The sequence below is a fragment of the Dendrobates tinctorius genome, unplaced genomic scaffold, assembly GCF_039654945.1.
Source record: "Dendrobates tinctorius isolate UK_male_01 unplaced genomic scaffold, ASM3965494v1 ptg000022l, whole genome shotgun sequence".
Taxonomy (NCBI): Eukaryota; Metazoa; Chordata; class Amphibia; order Anura; family Dendrobatidae; genus Dendrobates; species Dendrobates tinctorius.
In genome coordinates, this window is record NW_027361690.1 from 82,228,700 (window position 1) to 82,245,642 (window position 16,943).

At 41.3% G+C, this 16,943-nt stretch overlaps 1 protein-coding gene across 3 annotated transcripts in view; it reads right to left on the reverse strand.

Annotated features, from left to right (window-relative positions):
• Positions 1 to 16,943, reverse strand: part of ADAMTS17 (ADAM metallopeptidase with thrombospondin type 1 motif 17) — a 428,881-nt gene that overhangs the window by 410,177 nt on the left and 1,761 nt on the right. For all 3 annotated transcript variants that reach the window (XM_073568808.1, XM_073568807.1, XM_073568809.1), the window contains exons 2-3: positions 14,934 to 15,295; positions 5,286 to 5,463 (exon numbers count right to left, since the gene is read on the reverse strand). In XM_073568808.1, coding sequence (XP_073424909.1) covers positions 5,286 to 5,463; positions 14,934 to 15,295 — 540 coding nt within the window. The remainder of the gene's footprint in view (positions 1 to 5,285; positions 5,464 to 14,933; positions 15,296 to 16,943) is intronic.

Below are 16,943 nucleotides of genomic sequence, written 5' to 3' on the forward strand. Positions count from 1 at the left end.
AAACAAAAGATAATTGCATATACAATGATATATCTGCCCAACTGTACAAGAGAATAGAGAAAGTGGTCGGATGTACTGCTCTTAGCTAAATCCCTTGTTTCCAGACTTACGATAACAAATGGTCGACTGTGAGTTCAAACTACTAGGATAAAAGTGCACATAGGGTGAGGCAGAACAAATGTTGTGCCTAGAAGCGGTTTCTGAGACAGGAGGCGCAATCATTTTTAGAATTACTTACTTAAAATTGAAAAGGGATATCCTGTTCATCACAGCAATGATAACAAAATGAAGAAGCTTAATTATATGTAATTATAGCGACATGTCAAGACACGGATATATCAATTCTTAAACACTTGCGAAATCCATGTAAAATTCTCTTGGAAGTAAAAGACAAGTTTAGAAAATTCAACAGATCAAAGAACTAAAATCAACGATAGATACAAAGATCTACATGGGAGACCAGACTTTCAATTCAAGGCACTTTTCAAGTTGTGCAGGTCATGAAGCAGCAAAACATCGCCCACCACCACTCATGACTGATGGTATATTATTCATACTGAGGTCTTCTGTAGTTGCTTTACAACCAAGACAATGAGACCTTGTGTTGTCCAAAGTGTTCAACCTCTGACCTATCTGTAAACAGAAGGTTATGCCAAATGGCTAGGGTATAATCCAGATGTTTTTCTTTTTATTATTTAAAGCATTGATAGCAATGGTTTCATCCCTGCTATGCTCCGATGAATCCTGCTTTCCTGTTTGACTCGTGTATGTATTGCACCTGACGTCATGGAGAAAGGATTACCCGCAATGAGATTAAAGATGTCTGCTGGTCTAGAGATGTTCTTCTAAGATGTTTTGTGGCAAGACACAAAATAATTTTGGCCAACAATCCATTTTGAAGACTTTCCACTAGGTTTTCATGTCTTCTCCTTTTGGACATGGGTCTTGCTGTGGTTGGTGTAGTACTAGAACCTACTGTACAATATCAATTTGTAGCGTATTCCAGAACAACATATTTCTACAAGTTTTACTTATCCTTTCTGAAATGTCCATTGGTTGTAGAACTGCATTTTAGTAAAAAAAAAAACTTCATTTCCTGCTCATAGTAATGTCCAAATTTAGGCAGTTATCAGACAAGAACACTACGGGTTACTTTCTCCACCTGTATAATAGGACCCATGCCTACCTTTGTTTATTATAACTCCAGTACTATCAGAGTAGGCTTTTATGGTGATCTAACTCTGGTTCTGATGAAGACCCGAGAGGTCCAGATGTTACATCTATAATACAGGTGCAATGAGAACTTTCTAAAGCTATCTTATAAGAATAATCTTTTCAGTAGGTTTGGTAGCAAACAAGTCTGGTTCAGTGTTCAATTAGCAGAATTCAACTATTAACCCATCAAAGGGAATTGGTGAAAAGCTGGATACATTTTAGCTTTTAAAAAAAAATGAAATTCTAATCTAAAATGTATATGATTTTTCTTTTTTATCCATCATTTTGTTTGAAGGCTAGGTCTACGTTATTCAGCATAAAAAAAAACTGAACAATTTTTGTTCCACTGGTCTTGAGTTACAGCATATATCCAGGTTAACAAGAGCCACCATAATGCCATTGAAAACAGTCTACTATCTTATTGTCAGACACATCCCTAACAGTTTTAGCTCATATCAATATAATAATAATTTTTTTTAGCACACGTTTGGCGTTTGCACTGAGAAATGGTGCCCTTCTGGCATAAAGGGAGCTGGTATGTCTATTTTTCTCACTGTACAAAAAAGTTTACTATGCTTTTCTATTCAAAGGGACACGTTAAAAACACATGGGAGTTCATGGCCAACTTTAGATACTATCATCCCAATTTAATAAGACTGGCTTTTGTACGGCAGTATTGATGATGAGTGTGCTGGAATAAGATCCACCCAATTCATTCACTTTTTTATTGATGGCCTATCCTTAGTGCGCACAAGTATAGGCGCAATTTCCATTTAAATGCCACTGAGATTCACAGCAGCAATCGGAGCTCAGCTCTGGCTGTTATACACCGATGGCGTCTATTTAACATATCCTAAGCCCTCTCCATATGCGATTACCCCCGCATTCGCATATATACGTGATGAATGTGGCACATTTTTTAATTATTATGCTCCACCACAAGAAGTGTATTCCAATCATGGACTGAAGTCATGAAAGGATATCCAGCACTCTGTAAGCGGGCTAAAATCTTAAAGTTTATTTCAGGAATATTAATATAGAGAGAACCGCTTAGTCAGCAACACCAACACATTTCGACCAGAGGGTCTTAACCCCTTAGTGACAGAGCCAATTTTTTAAAATCTGACCAGTGTCACTTTATGTGGTAATAACTCTGGAACGCTTCAATAAATCCCAGTGACTTTGAGAATGTTTTTTCGTGACACATTATACTTTTTGATAATGGTAAATTTAGGTCGATATGTTTTGTGTTTATTTATAAAAAATATCAGAAATTTGAGAAAAATGTTAAAAATTGGCAATTTTCAAACTTTGAATGATTATACCTTTAATTCAGATAGTCACACAACACAAAAACATTAATAAATAACATTTCCCACATGCCGGTTTTATATCAGCACCATTTGTAAAATTTCCTTTTATTTTGTTAGCATTTTAGGAGGATTAAAAATGTAGCAGTAATTTTTCATTTTTTCTTGGAAATTTACAAGATTTATTTTTTTAGAGACCTATCCATGTTTGAAGTGCCTTTGGGGGTCATATATATTGGGAAACCCCAAAAAGTTATGCCATTTTAAAGACAGCACCCGCTGACATATTGAAAACTGCAGTCAGGTAGTTTATTAACCCTTCAGGTGATTTTCAGGAATTAATGCAAAGTGGCATGACAGAAATGAAAATGTGTATTTTTACAACCTAAATGCAGCTACAGGTTACAACAGCCGTCAGACTCTAAAGGCCCTTTTACATTTAGCGATGCACCAGCGATCCGACCCGGTCAGGATCGCTGGTGCATTGCTAAATGATCGCTAGTGAGCTTTCATACAGAAAGATCTCACAGCGATGCAGAAGCGACGCAGCGCACAATACTCACCTTTCACACACCGCGATCCTGACGTCCTCCCGCCCGCCTCCACGTGTCGCTCGTCTCACACAGCAGGAAGCCCAGCAGGAAGCGCTCGACGAGAAATGGAGCCGGACATTCTCGCGCGATCAGCGACGGACAGCGGGGGAGCCGATCGGAGGTAAGTATCACACATAGCGATATCGCTAGCAATATCTCTATAACGTCACAAAACCAGTGACGTTTTAGCGATATTGCTAGCGATATCGCTTAGTGTAAAACCCCCTTAAGGCTGCTGTTTGGCCGTGAATTGCTATGGCAAACATCAGGACCACACAGTCATGATCTGAGGGCACCAACGGGGATAAAGAGGGAGCCCCCACACTCTGTTAACCATTTATAAGATGTAGTCACTATTGACAGCAGCATCTAAGGGGTTAAACAGATTTGGACAGTGAAAACACTGATCGTGGCTAATGCTGCAAGTTGTCAGCTATAGTGGACAGCTGACAGCTGCTGGATTGTCACCTGTATGGGGAGGCTATTTTCTTATATCTCAGGTCAGTTAAAAGACTTATTGGCGGTCATTAAGGGGTTAATCATGTGGTGTAAATTGTCATGAATTTGTCAGCCAAGGCATTTCAGGCTAAGCTTTGTCCACTTTTAAAAAAAAGTTTTCAGAGCTGGCCAGGAATGGCATAAAAGCAAAAAAAGTCAGAATGTTTTTTGCACATCTGAGAGTTATGCTAAAATTTAACATTTCAAAAACAGTTTTGTTTCAGAATTCTGGCAAAAACTATTTGACGAATTAGTGCGAATAGTGCCTACACAATGGTATTGGTTGGAGTCAACCGTAAAAGATAAACGTCAAGAAATACTCCAGAATTATACCTCTGTTGCTTCCTAAAAAGGAACGTCTTAAAGTACCCACAGAATAGAATGGATATGTGAATGTGGCCTAACGTGAACCCGACAGTAATAATACAGGTAAGTGATAATTCCTGTATTCTCACGATATTTGATTTAACAAGTTGAAAAGCGAAAACTTTACGGTAAAGGCAAGACGAGAAAATAAATTCTCAGGATCACCTGCCAAATCAGTAGTCTGTGGCTGCATGATGGGAGTCCTGTGAACCGCATTCTAGTTGCTGGAATCCCCGCTGCCTCTTCCGATTTGTAGATGCAGCGCATGACGTACCGGGCCTACTAATTACTGTAAAATAGGCACTGGGGATGCTGACAGGAATGGGGTGGTTTGCAGGGCTTCCATCCTGCAGCCATGGACTACTGATGTCCACACTGAACCAGGGTTTTGTGAATGGATTTTCTCATTTCGAAAATTCTGTATTTATGTTTTGCACGATTTCCATCTTTGTAAAATTAATCATACATGCTAGATCATACCTGAGCAAAGTGTGGGGACTATTTGGCCCTTCGTATGCTCCAGTTCGGCATGTGGACCGAGACACCCTAACGACTGAAAACATTGGCCCATGCCATTCAGCCACCCTCCCCTGCCTGGCATCCTGATATCACCACTATCTGCATCCCTAGGATACAGATGGTGGTGAGTACAATGGTGGAGGATGGAGCCGCCAGCTCCTTCTTCCATCATTTAGTTTGTGTGGCACAATGATGTTCCTATATCACATCTGCTGTGTGGAGCTCCTGTGCACACAGCAACAAACACTACAAAGCACTGGGAGCGAGGTATGTGGGGGTCTTTATGTGTGAATTTGTTTGGGATGTGTGTCTGTGTATAGGGGTGGCTATGTGGGGGGCTAATACGAGTCGCTGTGTGGGGGTTCATACTGTATATAGGGGGTGGGGTGTCAGCATAATTAATTCTCAATATTTTGTGATTAAATTATTTTAGAATTATTTTTATTTTATATTATGTTAATATTAATATTGAGCAGAATTAATTATAGCCTATCGGTTTGGCTCTCAACAACAGTCACGGTCTCTCATGTGGCCCCTTGGGAAAATTAATTGCCCACCTCTGTGCTACATAATTGGAGACACCATGTGTGGTAATGGCTGTCAGTGTGCATTGTGCAGCAGAAATAGTGTGGGCAAGACGTAAGGAATTTACATATAACAAGAGCTTGTAATTTAATGCCATAAAAGCGATTCCCCATGAGACAAAAATGTAACCGATTTACATACATAAATATATAAAATGCTGCCGCTTACGTTGGTATTATATACAAAAAATAAAGCACACCTGATATAACTTGACAATTCCTATGTGGGCTCTGAGACTGGGAAGAAGAAGGAGACACTTCTGCTTGACGTTTGTATCTTATTACATGTTCTCTTCCAGAGAAGTGAGCGCCGAGGTCTACCGTCGTGTTGACCGGTTGTAACATCAGCTGCTCCTCTCCTATGTGAATGAACCCATTCTGTGGAGGAGAAATAGAAAGATTACACAAATGCTAAAGATCGTAATTACAAAGCAGGCCAAGACTAAAGAGAGTGTAACAAATCAGTAATTCTACAACGGGTTCACATAAATATCATTGAGTTCGTCAATGATGTCAGCAGTTCCTGACGGTAAATTGCATCAATTAACCCTCATTACACAACAGCGTTAAAGCTAAATTCCACTGCAGTAACTGTATATATTATGTATGAGCACATGGAAGACATGCCGCCGGGCATCAACCACCTTGGGGAACCACAGAACGGCCCAGACTCTCTTACACCCTAGTTGAGAATATCCTAGTTTCCTGTTCCACCAATCAGAGAACTAATTTTAGCTTGCGGTTTACAAGCTATCCTCATTTCACAGAGGCCTAAAATTCATAATGCATGTGCGTAATGAACACACTGCTTACGTATGACAACCTTTTAGAAAAACGGGCTGCTCAACAATCCTATCCAGCCATGAAGTGGCTCTCTCCATTAAAATGTAAGAGAGTGTGGTTGATTAAAGTATCGCCATAAGGATATGTGCACACGGTGCGGATTCTGCTGCGGTTCCGCAGCATTTCTGCAGCTGCGGGTCCCCAGCAGATTCTGCTGCGTTGTACAGTACCTTTATTTCCTATGGAAGTTAAAAAATGCTGTGCACATGCTGCGGATTTTTCCGTGCGGTTTTGCTGCGGTTTACAATCTGCAGCATGTCAATTGTTTGGTGCAGAAACGCTGCAGTTTTACACCTCATCCATTATGAGGTGTAAAACCGCAGGGCAAAGCCACAGATAAACCGCAGGACTTTTGACCTGCGGATTTACCTGCAGTTTTCTCTCCAAAATCTGCACACCAAAAAAACTACGTGTGCACATAGCCTAAGGGCAGAGTCAGATGGCAAATCGGTGAGAGAGCGGTGCGCAGTGCACAGACTGACCGGTGGCTTTCCTGAGCAAGCATGATAGCTGCATAGAAATATATACATCTGCACGCTTGGATCAGGAGAGCCTTCAACAAGTGCACTGCCTTCCGATCTCCCTCTGATTTATGCAGCCCAACTGTCTGATTCTGCCCTAATACTCACTGACTTTGGCTATGTTCACACATTGCATTATTTTATGCAAATTAAAAGCTGATTTTTACAGTACCATCAAAAGCGATGAGATTAAAAAACAACTCCTGCACACATTTCGTTTTTATCCCTGACTGAATTGTAAAACTGCAACGCTTTTGTGTTGAACGGGCTGCTTTAACGCAGTATGAACCTGGCCTTAGCTAAGCAAAGCTGATCAGAAACTAAGAAGTGCAGTGCTCCTGCCCTTCTGTTTTAGCAATGAAGACATCTCATCGCCCAAACGCCGATTAATCAAAACTGCTGACATCTCACTATGACAGTTAGGCCGGGATCACACATGCGAGAAACACGGCCGAATCTCACATGTTTATACCCGGCACTACCGCCGGCACTCGGCACCGGAGCGTGCGGCTCCATAGAATTACATGCAGCTGAACGCTCTGCTCCTGAGTGCCGGCGGCAGTGCCGGGTATTAACATGCGAGACTCGTCCGAGTTTCTCGCATGTGTGATCCCAGCCTTACACTAAGTACGGTGGGCCAAAAGTAATTATTAATCTTAATCTGGTTTTAAGCATTACTTTACAGTATGTCTAAGGCCACATGCACACATTGAGTATTTGGTGAGGTTTTTTTTACCTACATATTTGTAAGCCAAAACCAGGAGTGGGTGAAAAATACAGAAGTGGTGACGTGTTTCTATTATACTTTTCCACTCCTGGTTTTGGCTTACCAATACTGGGGTAAAAAACTCACCAAATACTCAATATGTGCATATGGCCTAATAACAAAAAAAAGGGGCATTTGCTATATAACAGACCGCCTCTTAAAATACACAGGCTTTGTGCCTCACTCGAATTCTTAGGCCGGAGTCACACTGGCGATTAAAACGGACGAATGCAATGCGATAAAAAAAAAATCACATTGCATTCGAACCAATGTTACTCTATGGGGCAGCTCACATCATGCGATTTTTTATCGCATCCGATCGTCGGACCGAGACAATCGCAGCATGCTGCGATTGTCACCGATTTTCGGATCGGATTCCCCAATGCAAGTCTATGGATGCGATTAAAAATCGCATTGAAAACGCACCACACGTGTGACTTGCGATTAAATCGCAAGACTTCTCTAGGTCAACAGCAAAGAGCATCAGGCATTGACATTGGATGTTAATTTGATGCTTAGATGCGAATAAAATCGGTCCCAGGCCGGAAAATGGGATGACAGACAGATCCCTGGACAAGAATTCTTTGTGCGATTTCGTACCGTTAAAATGGGACCGATTTTTTATTCGCTGCGCTGTGACTCCAGCCTTACCAAGTTTTTAGGAAAATAACTGAAAGAAAATGAACAAAAGAGGGCATTCCCCCCCCCCCCCCATCAAAAAAAAATCTACAAAATGCTCGTGGGAAAAATTCTGCAACACGGATAGGCTTTGTTAATAATTCTTGGTTCCCTAAGATTTGTGTGTTATAAAGAGCATTTAGTTGGAATTAAATATTTCCCAATGTCCAACCAGGAAATTTCTTCCCCCCCCCTCCCAAGTAATTTTATGCTAGCGGTTCAATTCATCAGAATACACAACAAGTGGGCACTTCCATCTCTTACTTCCGGTGCTGTGTTGTAAGCAATCGAGGGCTCACTGAAGATCTCTCAAAAACCTGCAAACCACAGCAAAGGGAAAGAATCACCAGGAGCCTGGAGCTCAGGAGAGGCTTCTCTGTCTCACACAACTCCTGCCAAAAACAACACACACATTTTACAGTAAAAATAAAACCTTGAAGCCCAGAAAGGACCTACAGCACAGATTTATCTAGTGTCCTTGTGACTATTCCTGGTAACAGGGTGTGGAGGAATCCAAGAGGCACAGTAGCGGGACGGAACAAATCTCTCTGCTCTCTAGGAAAACCTCCACCCTGCAATGCTTCAAAGAACCAAAGTAATTCATTCCAATATGAGGTGTGGAGACGTCCAAATGTGCCGCAGGCAAACACCACTAAAAAGCACAAAAAGGCATAGTTACAGCGCCCTCAGATGGCACAGCACCTCCCTAGACAAATACACAATAGAGAAGAGACAATAATAATCCATTGTAATAGGTTTTAAGACTGGGGAAATACATTACAATCTGGTGAAAAAGCTAAATTTGCAAAAAAAAAAAAAACCCTCCAAAATATTGCAAAGGGTTAAATTCTGAACAAAATATCTGCTACAGGGGAGTTGTGATATTACAACAAAATCATTTTGGAGGTTAAACACTAGAAAGAATGGGCAGATATCTTTAAAATAAGCCTTAAAGAAGCACGGCCATCAAAGCGTTTATCCTCTTGGTATATTGCAATCATCATATTATATGGCACTGTGTACTTAGTTGGGCAGTGCCCTCCAAGAATGGGTCCCTCAAGTGTGAATACATTATTGGTGGCTTATGGAGTTTGCATCCCTTTAATTAGACACTACCTCAGACATGGGAGATTTATGTAATGCTTTCCCTATCAAAAAGAATCATTACTATCCCTTCAGAAGTACAAACACAAATGTGGAATAAAAAAGTTATATATGCAAGTTTGGCATAGTAACCCACTAAGATGTGTGTATAGTAATAGTAGCATATATACCCTTACCAAGTCACAGAGACACCACCGCAGCATAGATAAACAACCCCAACGCGCGTTTCGCCTGCTAAAGTCGCCATGCTTTCTCAAGGGGAGCCTCCCCTCTTTTTGCATAGTAGACCTTACCATAAAGAATTTTCTGAACTGTATCTGAACCTTCTGTAATTATACACTTCTGCAGAGAACCACTACTGTGCCCTTATTTTGCACTTGCTTGTGTGTGTGTGATTATTAGTATGTAATATTTTAGGTGCTAATAACGTATTTTTGTACATTTTTAAACACTCCTGTGCTTGTTTTATAAAGATATATTACAAAGTTGTTTATTTTCATGTGTACTATTGATTTATGAAATAAAAATTAAAACAAGGGTTACCATTTAAATGGTGTACAAGATACAACCCTCTGCAGTTAATGATAAATTCTGTAAAAAATGCCTTACTTGGAATTAGAGGTCACCTCACAGTTTGGAAAGCGCTGGCCTAGGTGAAAGTCTGATTTTTTTTAGTTGAAAATCTTATCTTTGGTAGAATTGCATGCTAATACAAGTCATTAGCAGTGGCGGACATGCCATTGGAGTCATCTGTCAAGCCGCCCAATTTCAACTCCAGAGTTGCAAGCAGCTTGTCAGATACGTTTTCGGACCGCAAAGGGCCAATACCCTGTTCTAGGACAGGGGCCCTCTCCTGTCTGTGCACCCCCCCCCCCCCCCGGTCCTTAGGGTTAGTTTTGCTACCTCACATGCCATACACTATAAAGAGATCAGTTCTGGAAACAAGGAGATCAACTCTTGCAAGCTCTAGAAAACATGGCCAGATAATTAAAGCCTCCAAAAGAAAAAAATTCTTCTTTAGGCCACATTCAGTATTCGGTCAGTATTGTACATCAGTATTTGTAAGCCAAAACCAGAAGTAGGTGATAAATACAGAACTGGTGACGTGTTTCTATTATATTTTTCCTCTGATTGTTCCACTCCTGGTTTTAGTTTACAAATACTGATGCAAAATACTGACCAAATACTGAACGTGTGAACGTGGTCTAAACCTCAGCCAAGGATAACAGCACAGGGTATATACAATTCCTATGCAGCAAAATGGCTTTACAATGGCCACAGAATGAGTTTACCAGTCACTACACTCTATAACCCATGAGTGCCCATATGTGGATATTAGTCACCTTGAATACATAACTGTAAGCATATGTGCAGACTATCAGTAATTGACGCTGTGTACTTTTGCAGCGTCAAACCCGCTGTGTCCAGATGGTACAGCATAGTGGATGGGACGTCAATAAATCTCATGTCCACTATGCGTCCACAGACGCCTGTGGCTCACCCGCGGAGACTTACAGACCGCAGTATGTCACTTTCTCTTGCGGAGATGTGAGCCTCTGCAAGGTAAATTTCACCCGCACAATGTATTGAACGAGGTGAATCCCAACAGTTCAGTGAACACATGCGGATTCACCTGCGCTGCGTCCAAAGCGCTGCTACTTCTGGATCGTGTGCACCCGGCCTTATACTAATTATTCTATATAGTATTACACTGAAATTTACCCAATCAAGCATCTGGACAAAAGGCTATATGTGTAGGAGCTGAAGGGCAGAGACAGCGCAATAGGGTCTTACCTGAGAAACATCAAATTAACATAAGTAAAGGTTGTGCCAACCTGAAGGATCTGTGATCACACAACAATGTACAGGTATAGAGATTCCAGAGGCTGCAGATCCACAGGTCATCCGACCAATACAATGGACTTGGAAAAGGAAACGTGGATAATTCCACGCTGCTGAGAAGTAGATTAAGGATCCAAAGCCAGGTTATGTCCTGAGGAAGATGTGTGTGTTCTTTGAAAAGCGTTGACTTAAAACCAGTATTATACGAACTCCTGGCTTTGGACCCTAAATCTCCTCACCAGCAGCGCGGAATTACAATAATCTTTATTTTTATATAGCGCTAACATATTCCGCAGCGCTTTACAGTTTGCACACATTATTATCACTGTCTTGATGGGGCTCACAATCTAAATTCCCTATCAGTATGTCTTTGGAATGTGGGAAGAAACCCACACAAACACGGGGAGAACATGCAAACTCCTTGCAGATGTTGTCCTTGGTGGGATTCAAACCCAGGACTCCAGCGCTGCAAGGCTGCAGTGCTTGCGCCTTGTAGACAGGCTGAATACATGTGGGAATTCCCTAACAAACAGGAATTCCACACATGTATTCAAGCTGTCAAGCAGTCGCAAATCATGCAGCTGAGACGAGGAAAACTAAATCTCAAAGCACGCCACAGTACTCGGAGGACACCCGAGCATGCTCGAGAAAAGACCAGCAATGAGTATAATCGTTCATCACTAGTTGACAGCAATCTGAACAGAAGCTGTAGCCATGTACTGTTGTCGATTATGAAAAATACAAAAGGAATAGAGATATTAAAAGCATAAAGACCTTATAAATACTGTATTTTACTGTATTTTAATCTTGAAGGAAATATTCTTTAATAAAACTTTATATGAATTACATTACAAAAGTGTCTAATTTGCTCCAGACTTACTATAGACTGCCTGATTGTAGGGATATGTAATTATAAAGTAGATAAAGACTCCTTATCATAGTTCCAAGTGAAGGAAAGGAAAAGAGACAGCTAGGAATCTAGCTCCGGAGCTAGTTGACAATTCGCACTGACAGCTGTCCTCCAGGAAGCCAAACCACTCCAAAATGAAAAATCATCATATCACAGTAACAGGCTTGTAGGTGCCAACATGAATTAAACAGCAATTCAGCAGTGTACATAAAATGCAAGGACTCTGTACGGGAATTTCTTCCTAACGGCTGGTTTTCCTTCCATTCCTGCATAGTTACTTATCACCATAATTAATTAGCACTGTACCTGCACTGTCTCCAGTATTCTCTTACGCACCTATTATATACAATTCCCCTAACACTTCTATAGACTTTTCTTCAGTACCGTCCTCAGTTAATCCAAACACATATATGCCAATTGCAGGCCATTCCATAAGACTGGAGGCAAGTACAGCATGTGCCCGATGAGGCCAAAGAATGGCGTCAGCAGTCACATAATTTACGTCCAGTAAGGTGATAGGCGGTGATAGTTCATTTTCCAATTCCTGCTCTTGGCTACATTTTTATACATCATAGAAACCCTTTAACCATGACAGACAGGGTATGGGTGTGTGCACACGTTACGGATTCTGCTGCGGAATTTTCCGTGCGGATTTGTCTAAATCAGCAGGTCAAAAGACCTGCGGTTTATCTGCGGATTTGCCTGAGGTTTTCCCCTGCGGTTTGACACCTGTCATGGAGCAGGTTCTAAACTGCTGCGGAATCCACACAAAGAAGTGACATGCTGCAGATTTAAAACCGCAACAAATCCGCGTGGAAAATTCTGCACTGTGTGCACTGCGGTTTTTGATTTACATAGGTTATAATGGTACTGTACACCGCAGCAGAAACTGCTGCAGATCCGCAGGACCAAATCCGCTGCGGATCCGCAGAAGAATCCGCAACGTGTGCACACACCCTAAGGCCTCGTTCTTGGCAGCACTTCTATGACAGTTGTGTTACTTCGTGGGCATTCAGGATGTAAAGCACAAAAGCTGTATTTCGTAATGTCACCATAACTAGAAATGGTGCTTGTGTGGACAGCTGCCTGCCGAGGCCTTAATGTCCCTTGGCCACATTAGGTACTAGTATAATAGATGACACGTGTAGGTTGAGGACATGTTGCAAATTGTGCATTAGTTTCCAGAAGCTTCAAATGACACCTCCAAACAAAATCTCAACAATCACAAGTAGGGGAGTCCATATTCAAAAATCTTAGGAAAAAAACCCTTGGACATTTCTCTTTAGGCCACGTTCTAATGTTCAGTAATTTACATCAGTATTTGTTACCCAAAACCAGGAGTGGAACAATCAGAGGAAAAGTATAATAGAAACACGTCACCACTTCTGTATTTATCATCCATTCCTGGTTTTGGCTTACAAATACTGAACGTGTGAACGTGGCCTTAAAATGTATTTCACTAGCAGCTCACATTACTACCTTTATGGGGAGAAGTGCATTCTTGGAAATGTAGAACGTCATGCTTGTACCTCTGTGGTTGGTAGGAGGTTTTTATTACAGCTTTTGGAGTAAATATGTATGGAAGCTCAATGCCTTGCATTAAGGTTTACACTGTCATGTTATCTACAGTGGCCACAATATAGTACAGTCAAGAATTGTGACTGGTAAAGTTATGGGGACATTAAATGCTACCTGTGGATACTTGTCATTTTCAAGTTCAATGCTTCCAATTTAAGATTCTCAAATAATAGCTGATCTGCAGTACCTGACAGTGGCTGCTACACCCTGAGCAGAGAGGATAGCAGCTTTTCAATAGGGTTGCCAGGTGTCACACCTCACCAATATCTCAATTTCATATGCCCCCACAACTCTCGTACTACATTATTTACAGTGACTTGCATATGAAAGAATGGTTTCATTAGAAGAACCACTTTCATACTACAGCCAATCCAATGTGGGAATGAGCCGATAGCTGCAGGTTTGGCTCCTAGATCCCAGGTAAGAAGCTGATTTTTGGGGTGTAAGCTTTCTCTTCCCAGACACTTTGCTTTGTTTTATATCTTTTTTATGGGAAATTCAAAACTGATAAACTGCGTTATGTCTAAAATAGGATCAGCTTGGATTTTTTTTTTTTTTTTTAACCTTCAAGGTGATTAAGAAGATATATTGAGAACGTGACCCAACAAACCCATCCTTGGACTCTGTGAGGGGGCCACCCTATCTGACCCCTAGTAAAGTGGCTTTATGTCCCATAATGTTGATGTTACAATCCTTTTAAACCATCTCCATAGTTTATCAGTCACATTAAGAGAAGACTTCCTCTAGGCCTTTTATACCGGTCTTTGAGGATTTCCACCATTTTTAGATCAGTAAGGGATTTCATATTGAATCTTGGAAATTTGGCAGTGATCATAGTGTGATGAAATTTAAAGTAAATGGACACAAATGTTCTTACTTTTACTATATTAAGGGTTATTCTAAAAAAAGAAAAAAAAAAAAGTAATCTCCCATCTGACAAACTATTAATCACTGGTGGACTGACTGCGGAGATTGGTTGGGGTCCGAGCAGTGGGACCTGAAGTGATCAGCAAGCTATCCCCATTACATGAATAAGAGAGGACTTGTTTTGGAGGGAATAACCGGTTACTGCTTTCATTTTTGGCAAAGAACCATTTTTTGCAATACGGTATAATGGAAATTTTTGGTCAGTTTGTCTTCAACAGCCTTTATGTATAACAGTACATAGCTGATTGCAGAATACACTAACAGTAAATTCCCTCATCTTCTAAACCCATTTATGACTGGCTGAAAGCTGAACTTTGATGTGGTCATATATTTGCTTACAATATGGTTCAAAAGAAGAGATTAGGGTTACAAATTCTGCTGACAAAACAAGGGCACCGATGGATTTGACTATTAACTCATTCTGCAGTCTGTTATGTACAGTGATACATAAAGGCTGTAGAAGCTAAACAGCCGAAGAAGTCTGATGAAACACTATGGCAAAAAAAGTATGTGTTTAGGAATAAAATGTTGACAAAGGCATCAATATTCTTTAATGTCTAAAAATGCCCTGAACATCCTTGTGCCCATCTACACGCCATGATTATTTACTGTAGTGTACATAACGATTTTTCTCCTGATGAATGAAGGCATTTGCATATAATAATTTACAGGTACACACCAGTCCTGAACATGTGCTGACCGATGCAAAAGACTTGTTGTGGTTGAGAACTTCTCCAACATAGAAACAAAGCTCTTCCTCTGGGATTTTGGTTTGGATTTTGGCTCCGAATTCTGTCCTTTCCTCCACCATAAAACCTGTAGCCAGGAAATCATGGACCCTCTGCAGGTGCAAATGAAGGTCCCTGCCAAATGCAGGCAGATGGATATACATATTATTCGGATGGGTTGTTGTATCTTTGGGAACAGAGCGTGGCTTTCGGATGTTAGTGAAGATTGACTCATCTCTCAGAGGCAGAGGGATCTGCCCAGACCATATTAACTGTGGAATTACAACTTCAACTGCTGGCTCAGAGCAGCCCGCTAGAAAACAAAACGTAATTTTCATGATTCAGACAAGACGTGTCAATACCATAGTTTAACAGGTTACAATGCTGCCTATGCTCTATCACTAATATATGCATATAGAAAAGCGAGACCAGGTGCACGTGTGGCGGATCCAAAAGCGAAAACACGTGCAAGATTAAGTCTACGGAATACGGGAATATTGCAGATTTTACCGGCACATTTGCTAAACGTACATTCACAATGGTTTCAAGTATCATGTATGCGGACGATGAGATTTTAACATATCTCATGAATATGCTGCAGATTTTGTTTGTATGGAAAGTGACCGGCTGTGGGGATTTTATAATTCCCAGCATGTCAATGTATGCGGCAGATTTTCATCTCAGATATCGCCCTGTTCAATGTAGTGGGGTAAATCCACAGGAAAATCGCAAGTTAATTTTGGGCAGAATAATCCAAGACATGCCCTGGCAATCGGATTTTGTTACAGGTACACCACAGATTTAAACCCAATAAACTTCCCGGTGAAATTGTGACTTAGTGCAAATTTTAAAATCTGCGCCATTGGTCAATTTCCAAATTCTGTAGCATTCAAATGAGATTGGCTATAATTTCATCCGCACGTCTGGCACTGGGAACGAGGCAGATTTTACCAGCGTAATGTATCTTACATCTATCAGGAGACTTTGTTAATGTGCGTGACTACCTATAGACTTTACGGGAAGGAGCCAAGACAAGAGCATACTTCACATCTGCAAATGTGGATCAGGGGACTCTTGTTTTGCAGACAAGTTTTCCCTATGTGGAGTATTGGAAACTAGTTTATGTTGGAATAATACTGTGTCACTTCGGTAATACAGCACTGCAGATATGAAGAGAGGTCTGTCACTTTCACGCCAGAGATCCTTAGCTGACCCACTAGTGATGACAGTTTTCTATGCCCCTCTGCCTAGTAGGGTCAGCGAAGCCAAGGCCCCTCTGCAGAATCAGCTGTGCTACAGGCAGCACTCGGCTCCTAGCCGGACTCCAGCTCCTAATGAACGGAAACTATGATGTTCAGCGAGGGAGACCCTGCCAGGATCGGCTCAGGTTGAAACATCAGCTATGAAAATATAAAGGGCCTCTTCACACAGCTCAATCCTCCCCCCCTCCAAACACATAGCAACACGCACAGTAAGAGGTACAGTGATATCTGGGCTAAGTCGGAGGGGCTCCTATTTTACAGGGGAATAACGCTTTACCTACTAAGCTGCTTTCTGCTGAAGGACCCTTGGTATAGGAAAATAAAATATCTGGCTGCAAAGCTAGTCATGACCAATGTGCAAGACCATGTGCCACACAAGCAACACGTGAACATTGGCCACTGCACCAGCATCAATTCCTATTTTATTTTATCTCTTCATTTTTCAAGATCCCTGCCTGGACATAATTGGAAAAATGTTCAATCTGCATTCCGGGGAAAGGTTTAACCCTTCGTGAAGCTGGGCAAGGTGTCTGCGCTTCCATGTTCTAGCCTTGCAAAAATAAAACACTGCTGCCAGAATTGTGAGAGGTGTCCCTAGAAATGTACTGACACATGCCACGCTGCTGACACATGCCACTGAGACAATCTATTCTAGATGGTTATGTGCCATAGTGGTGGAAGACTTGTGAGTGAGACACG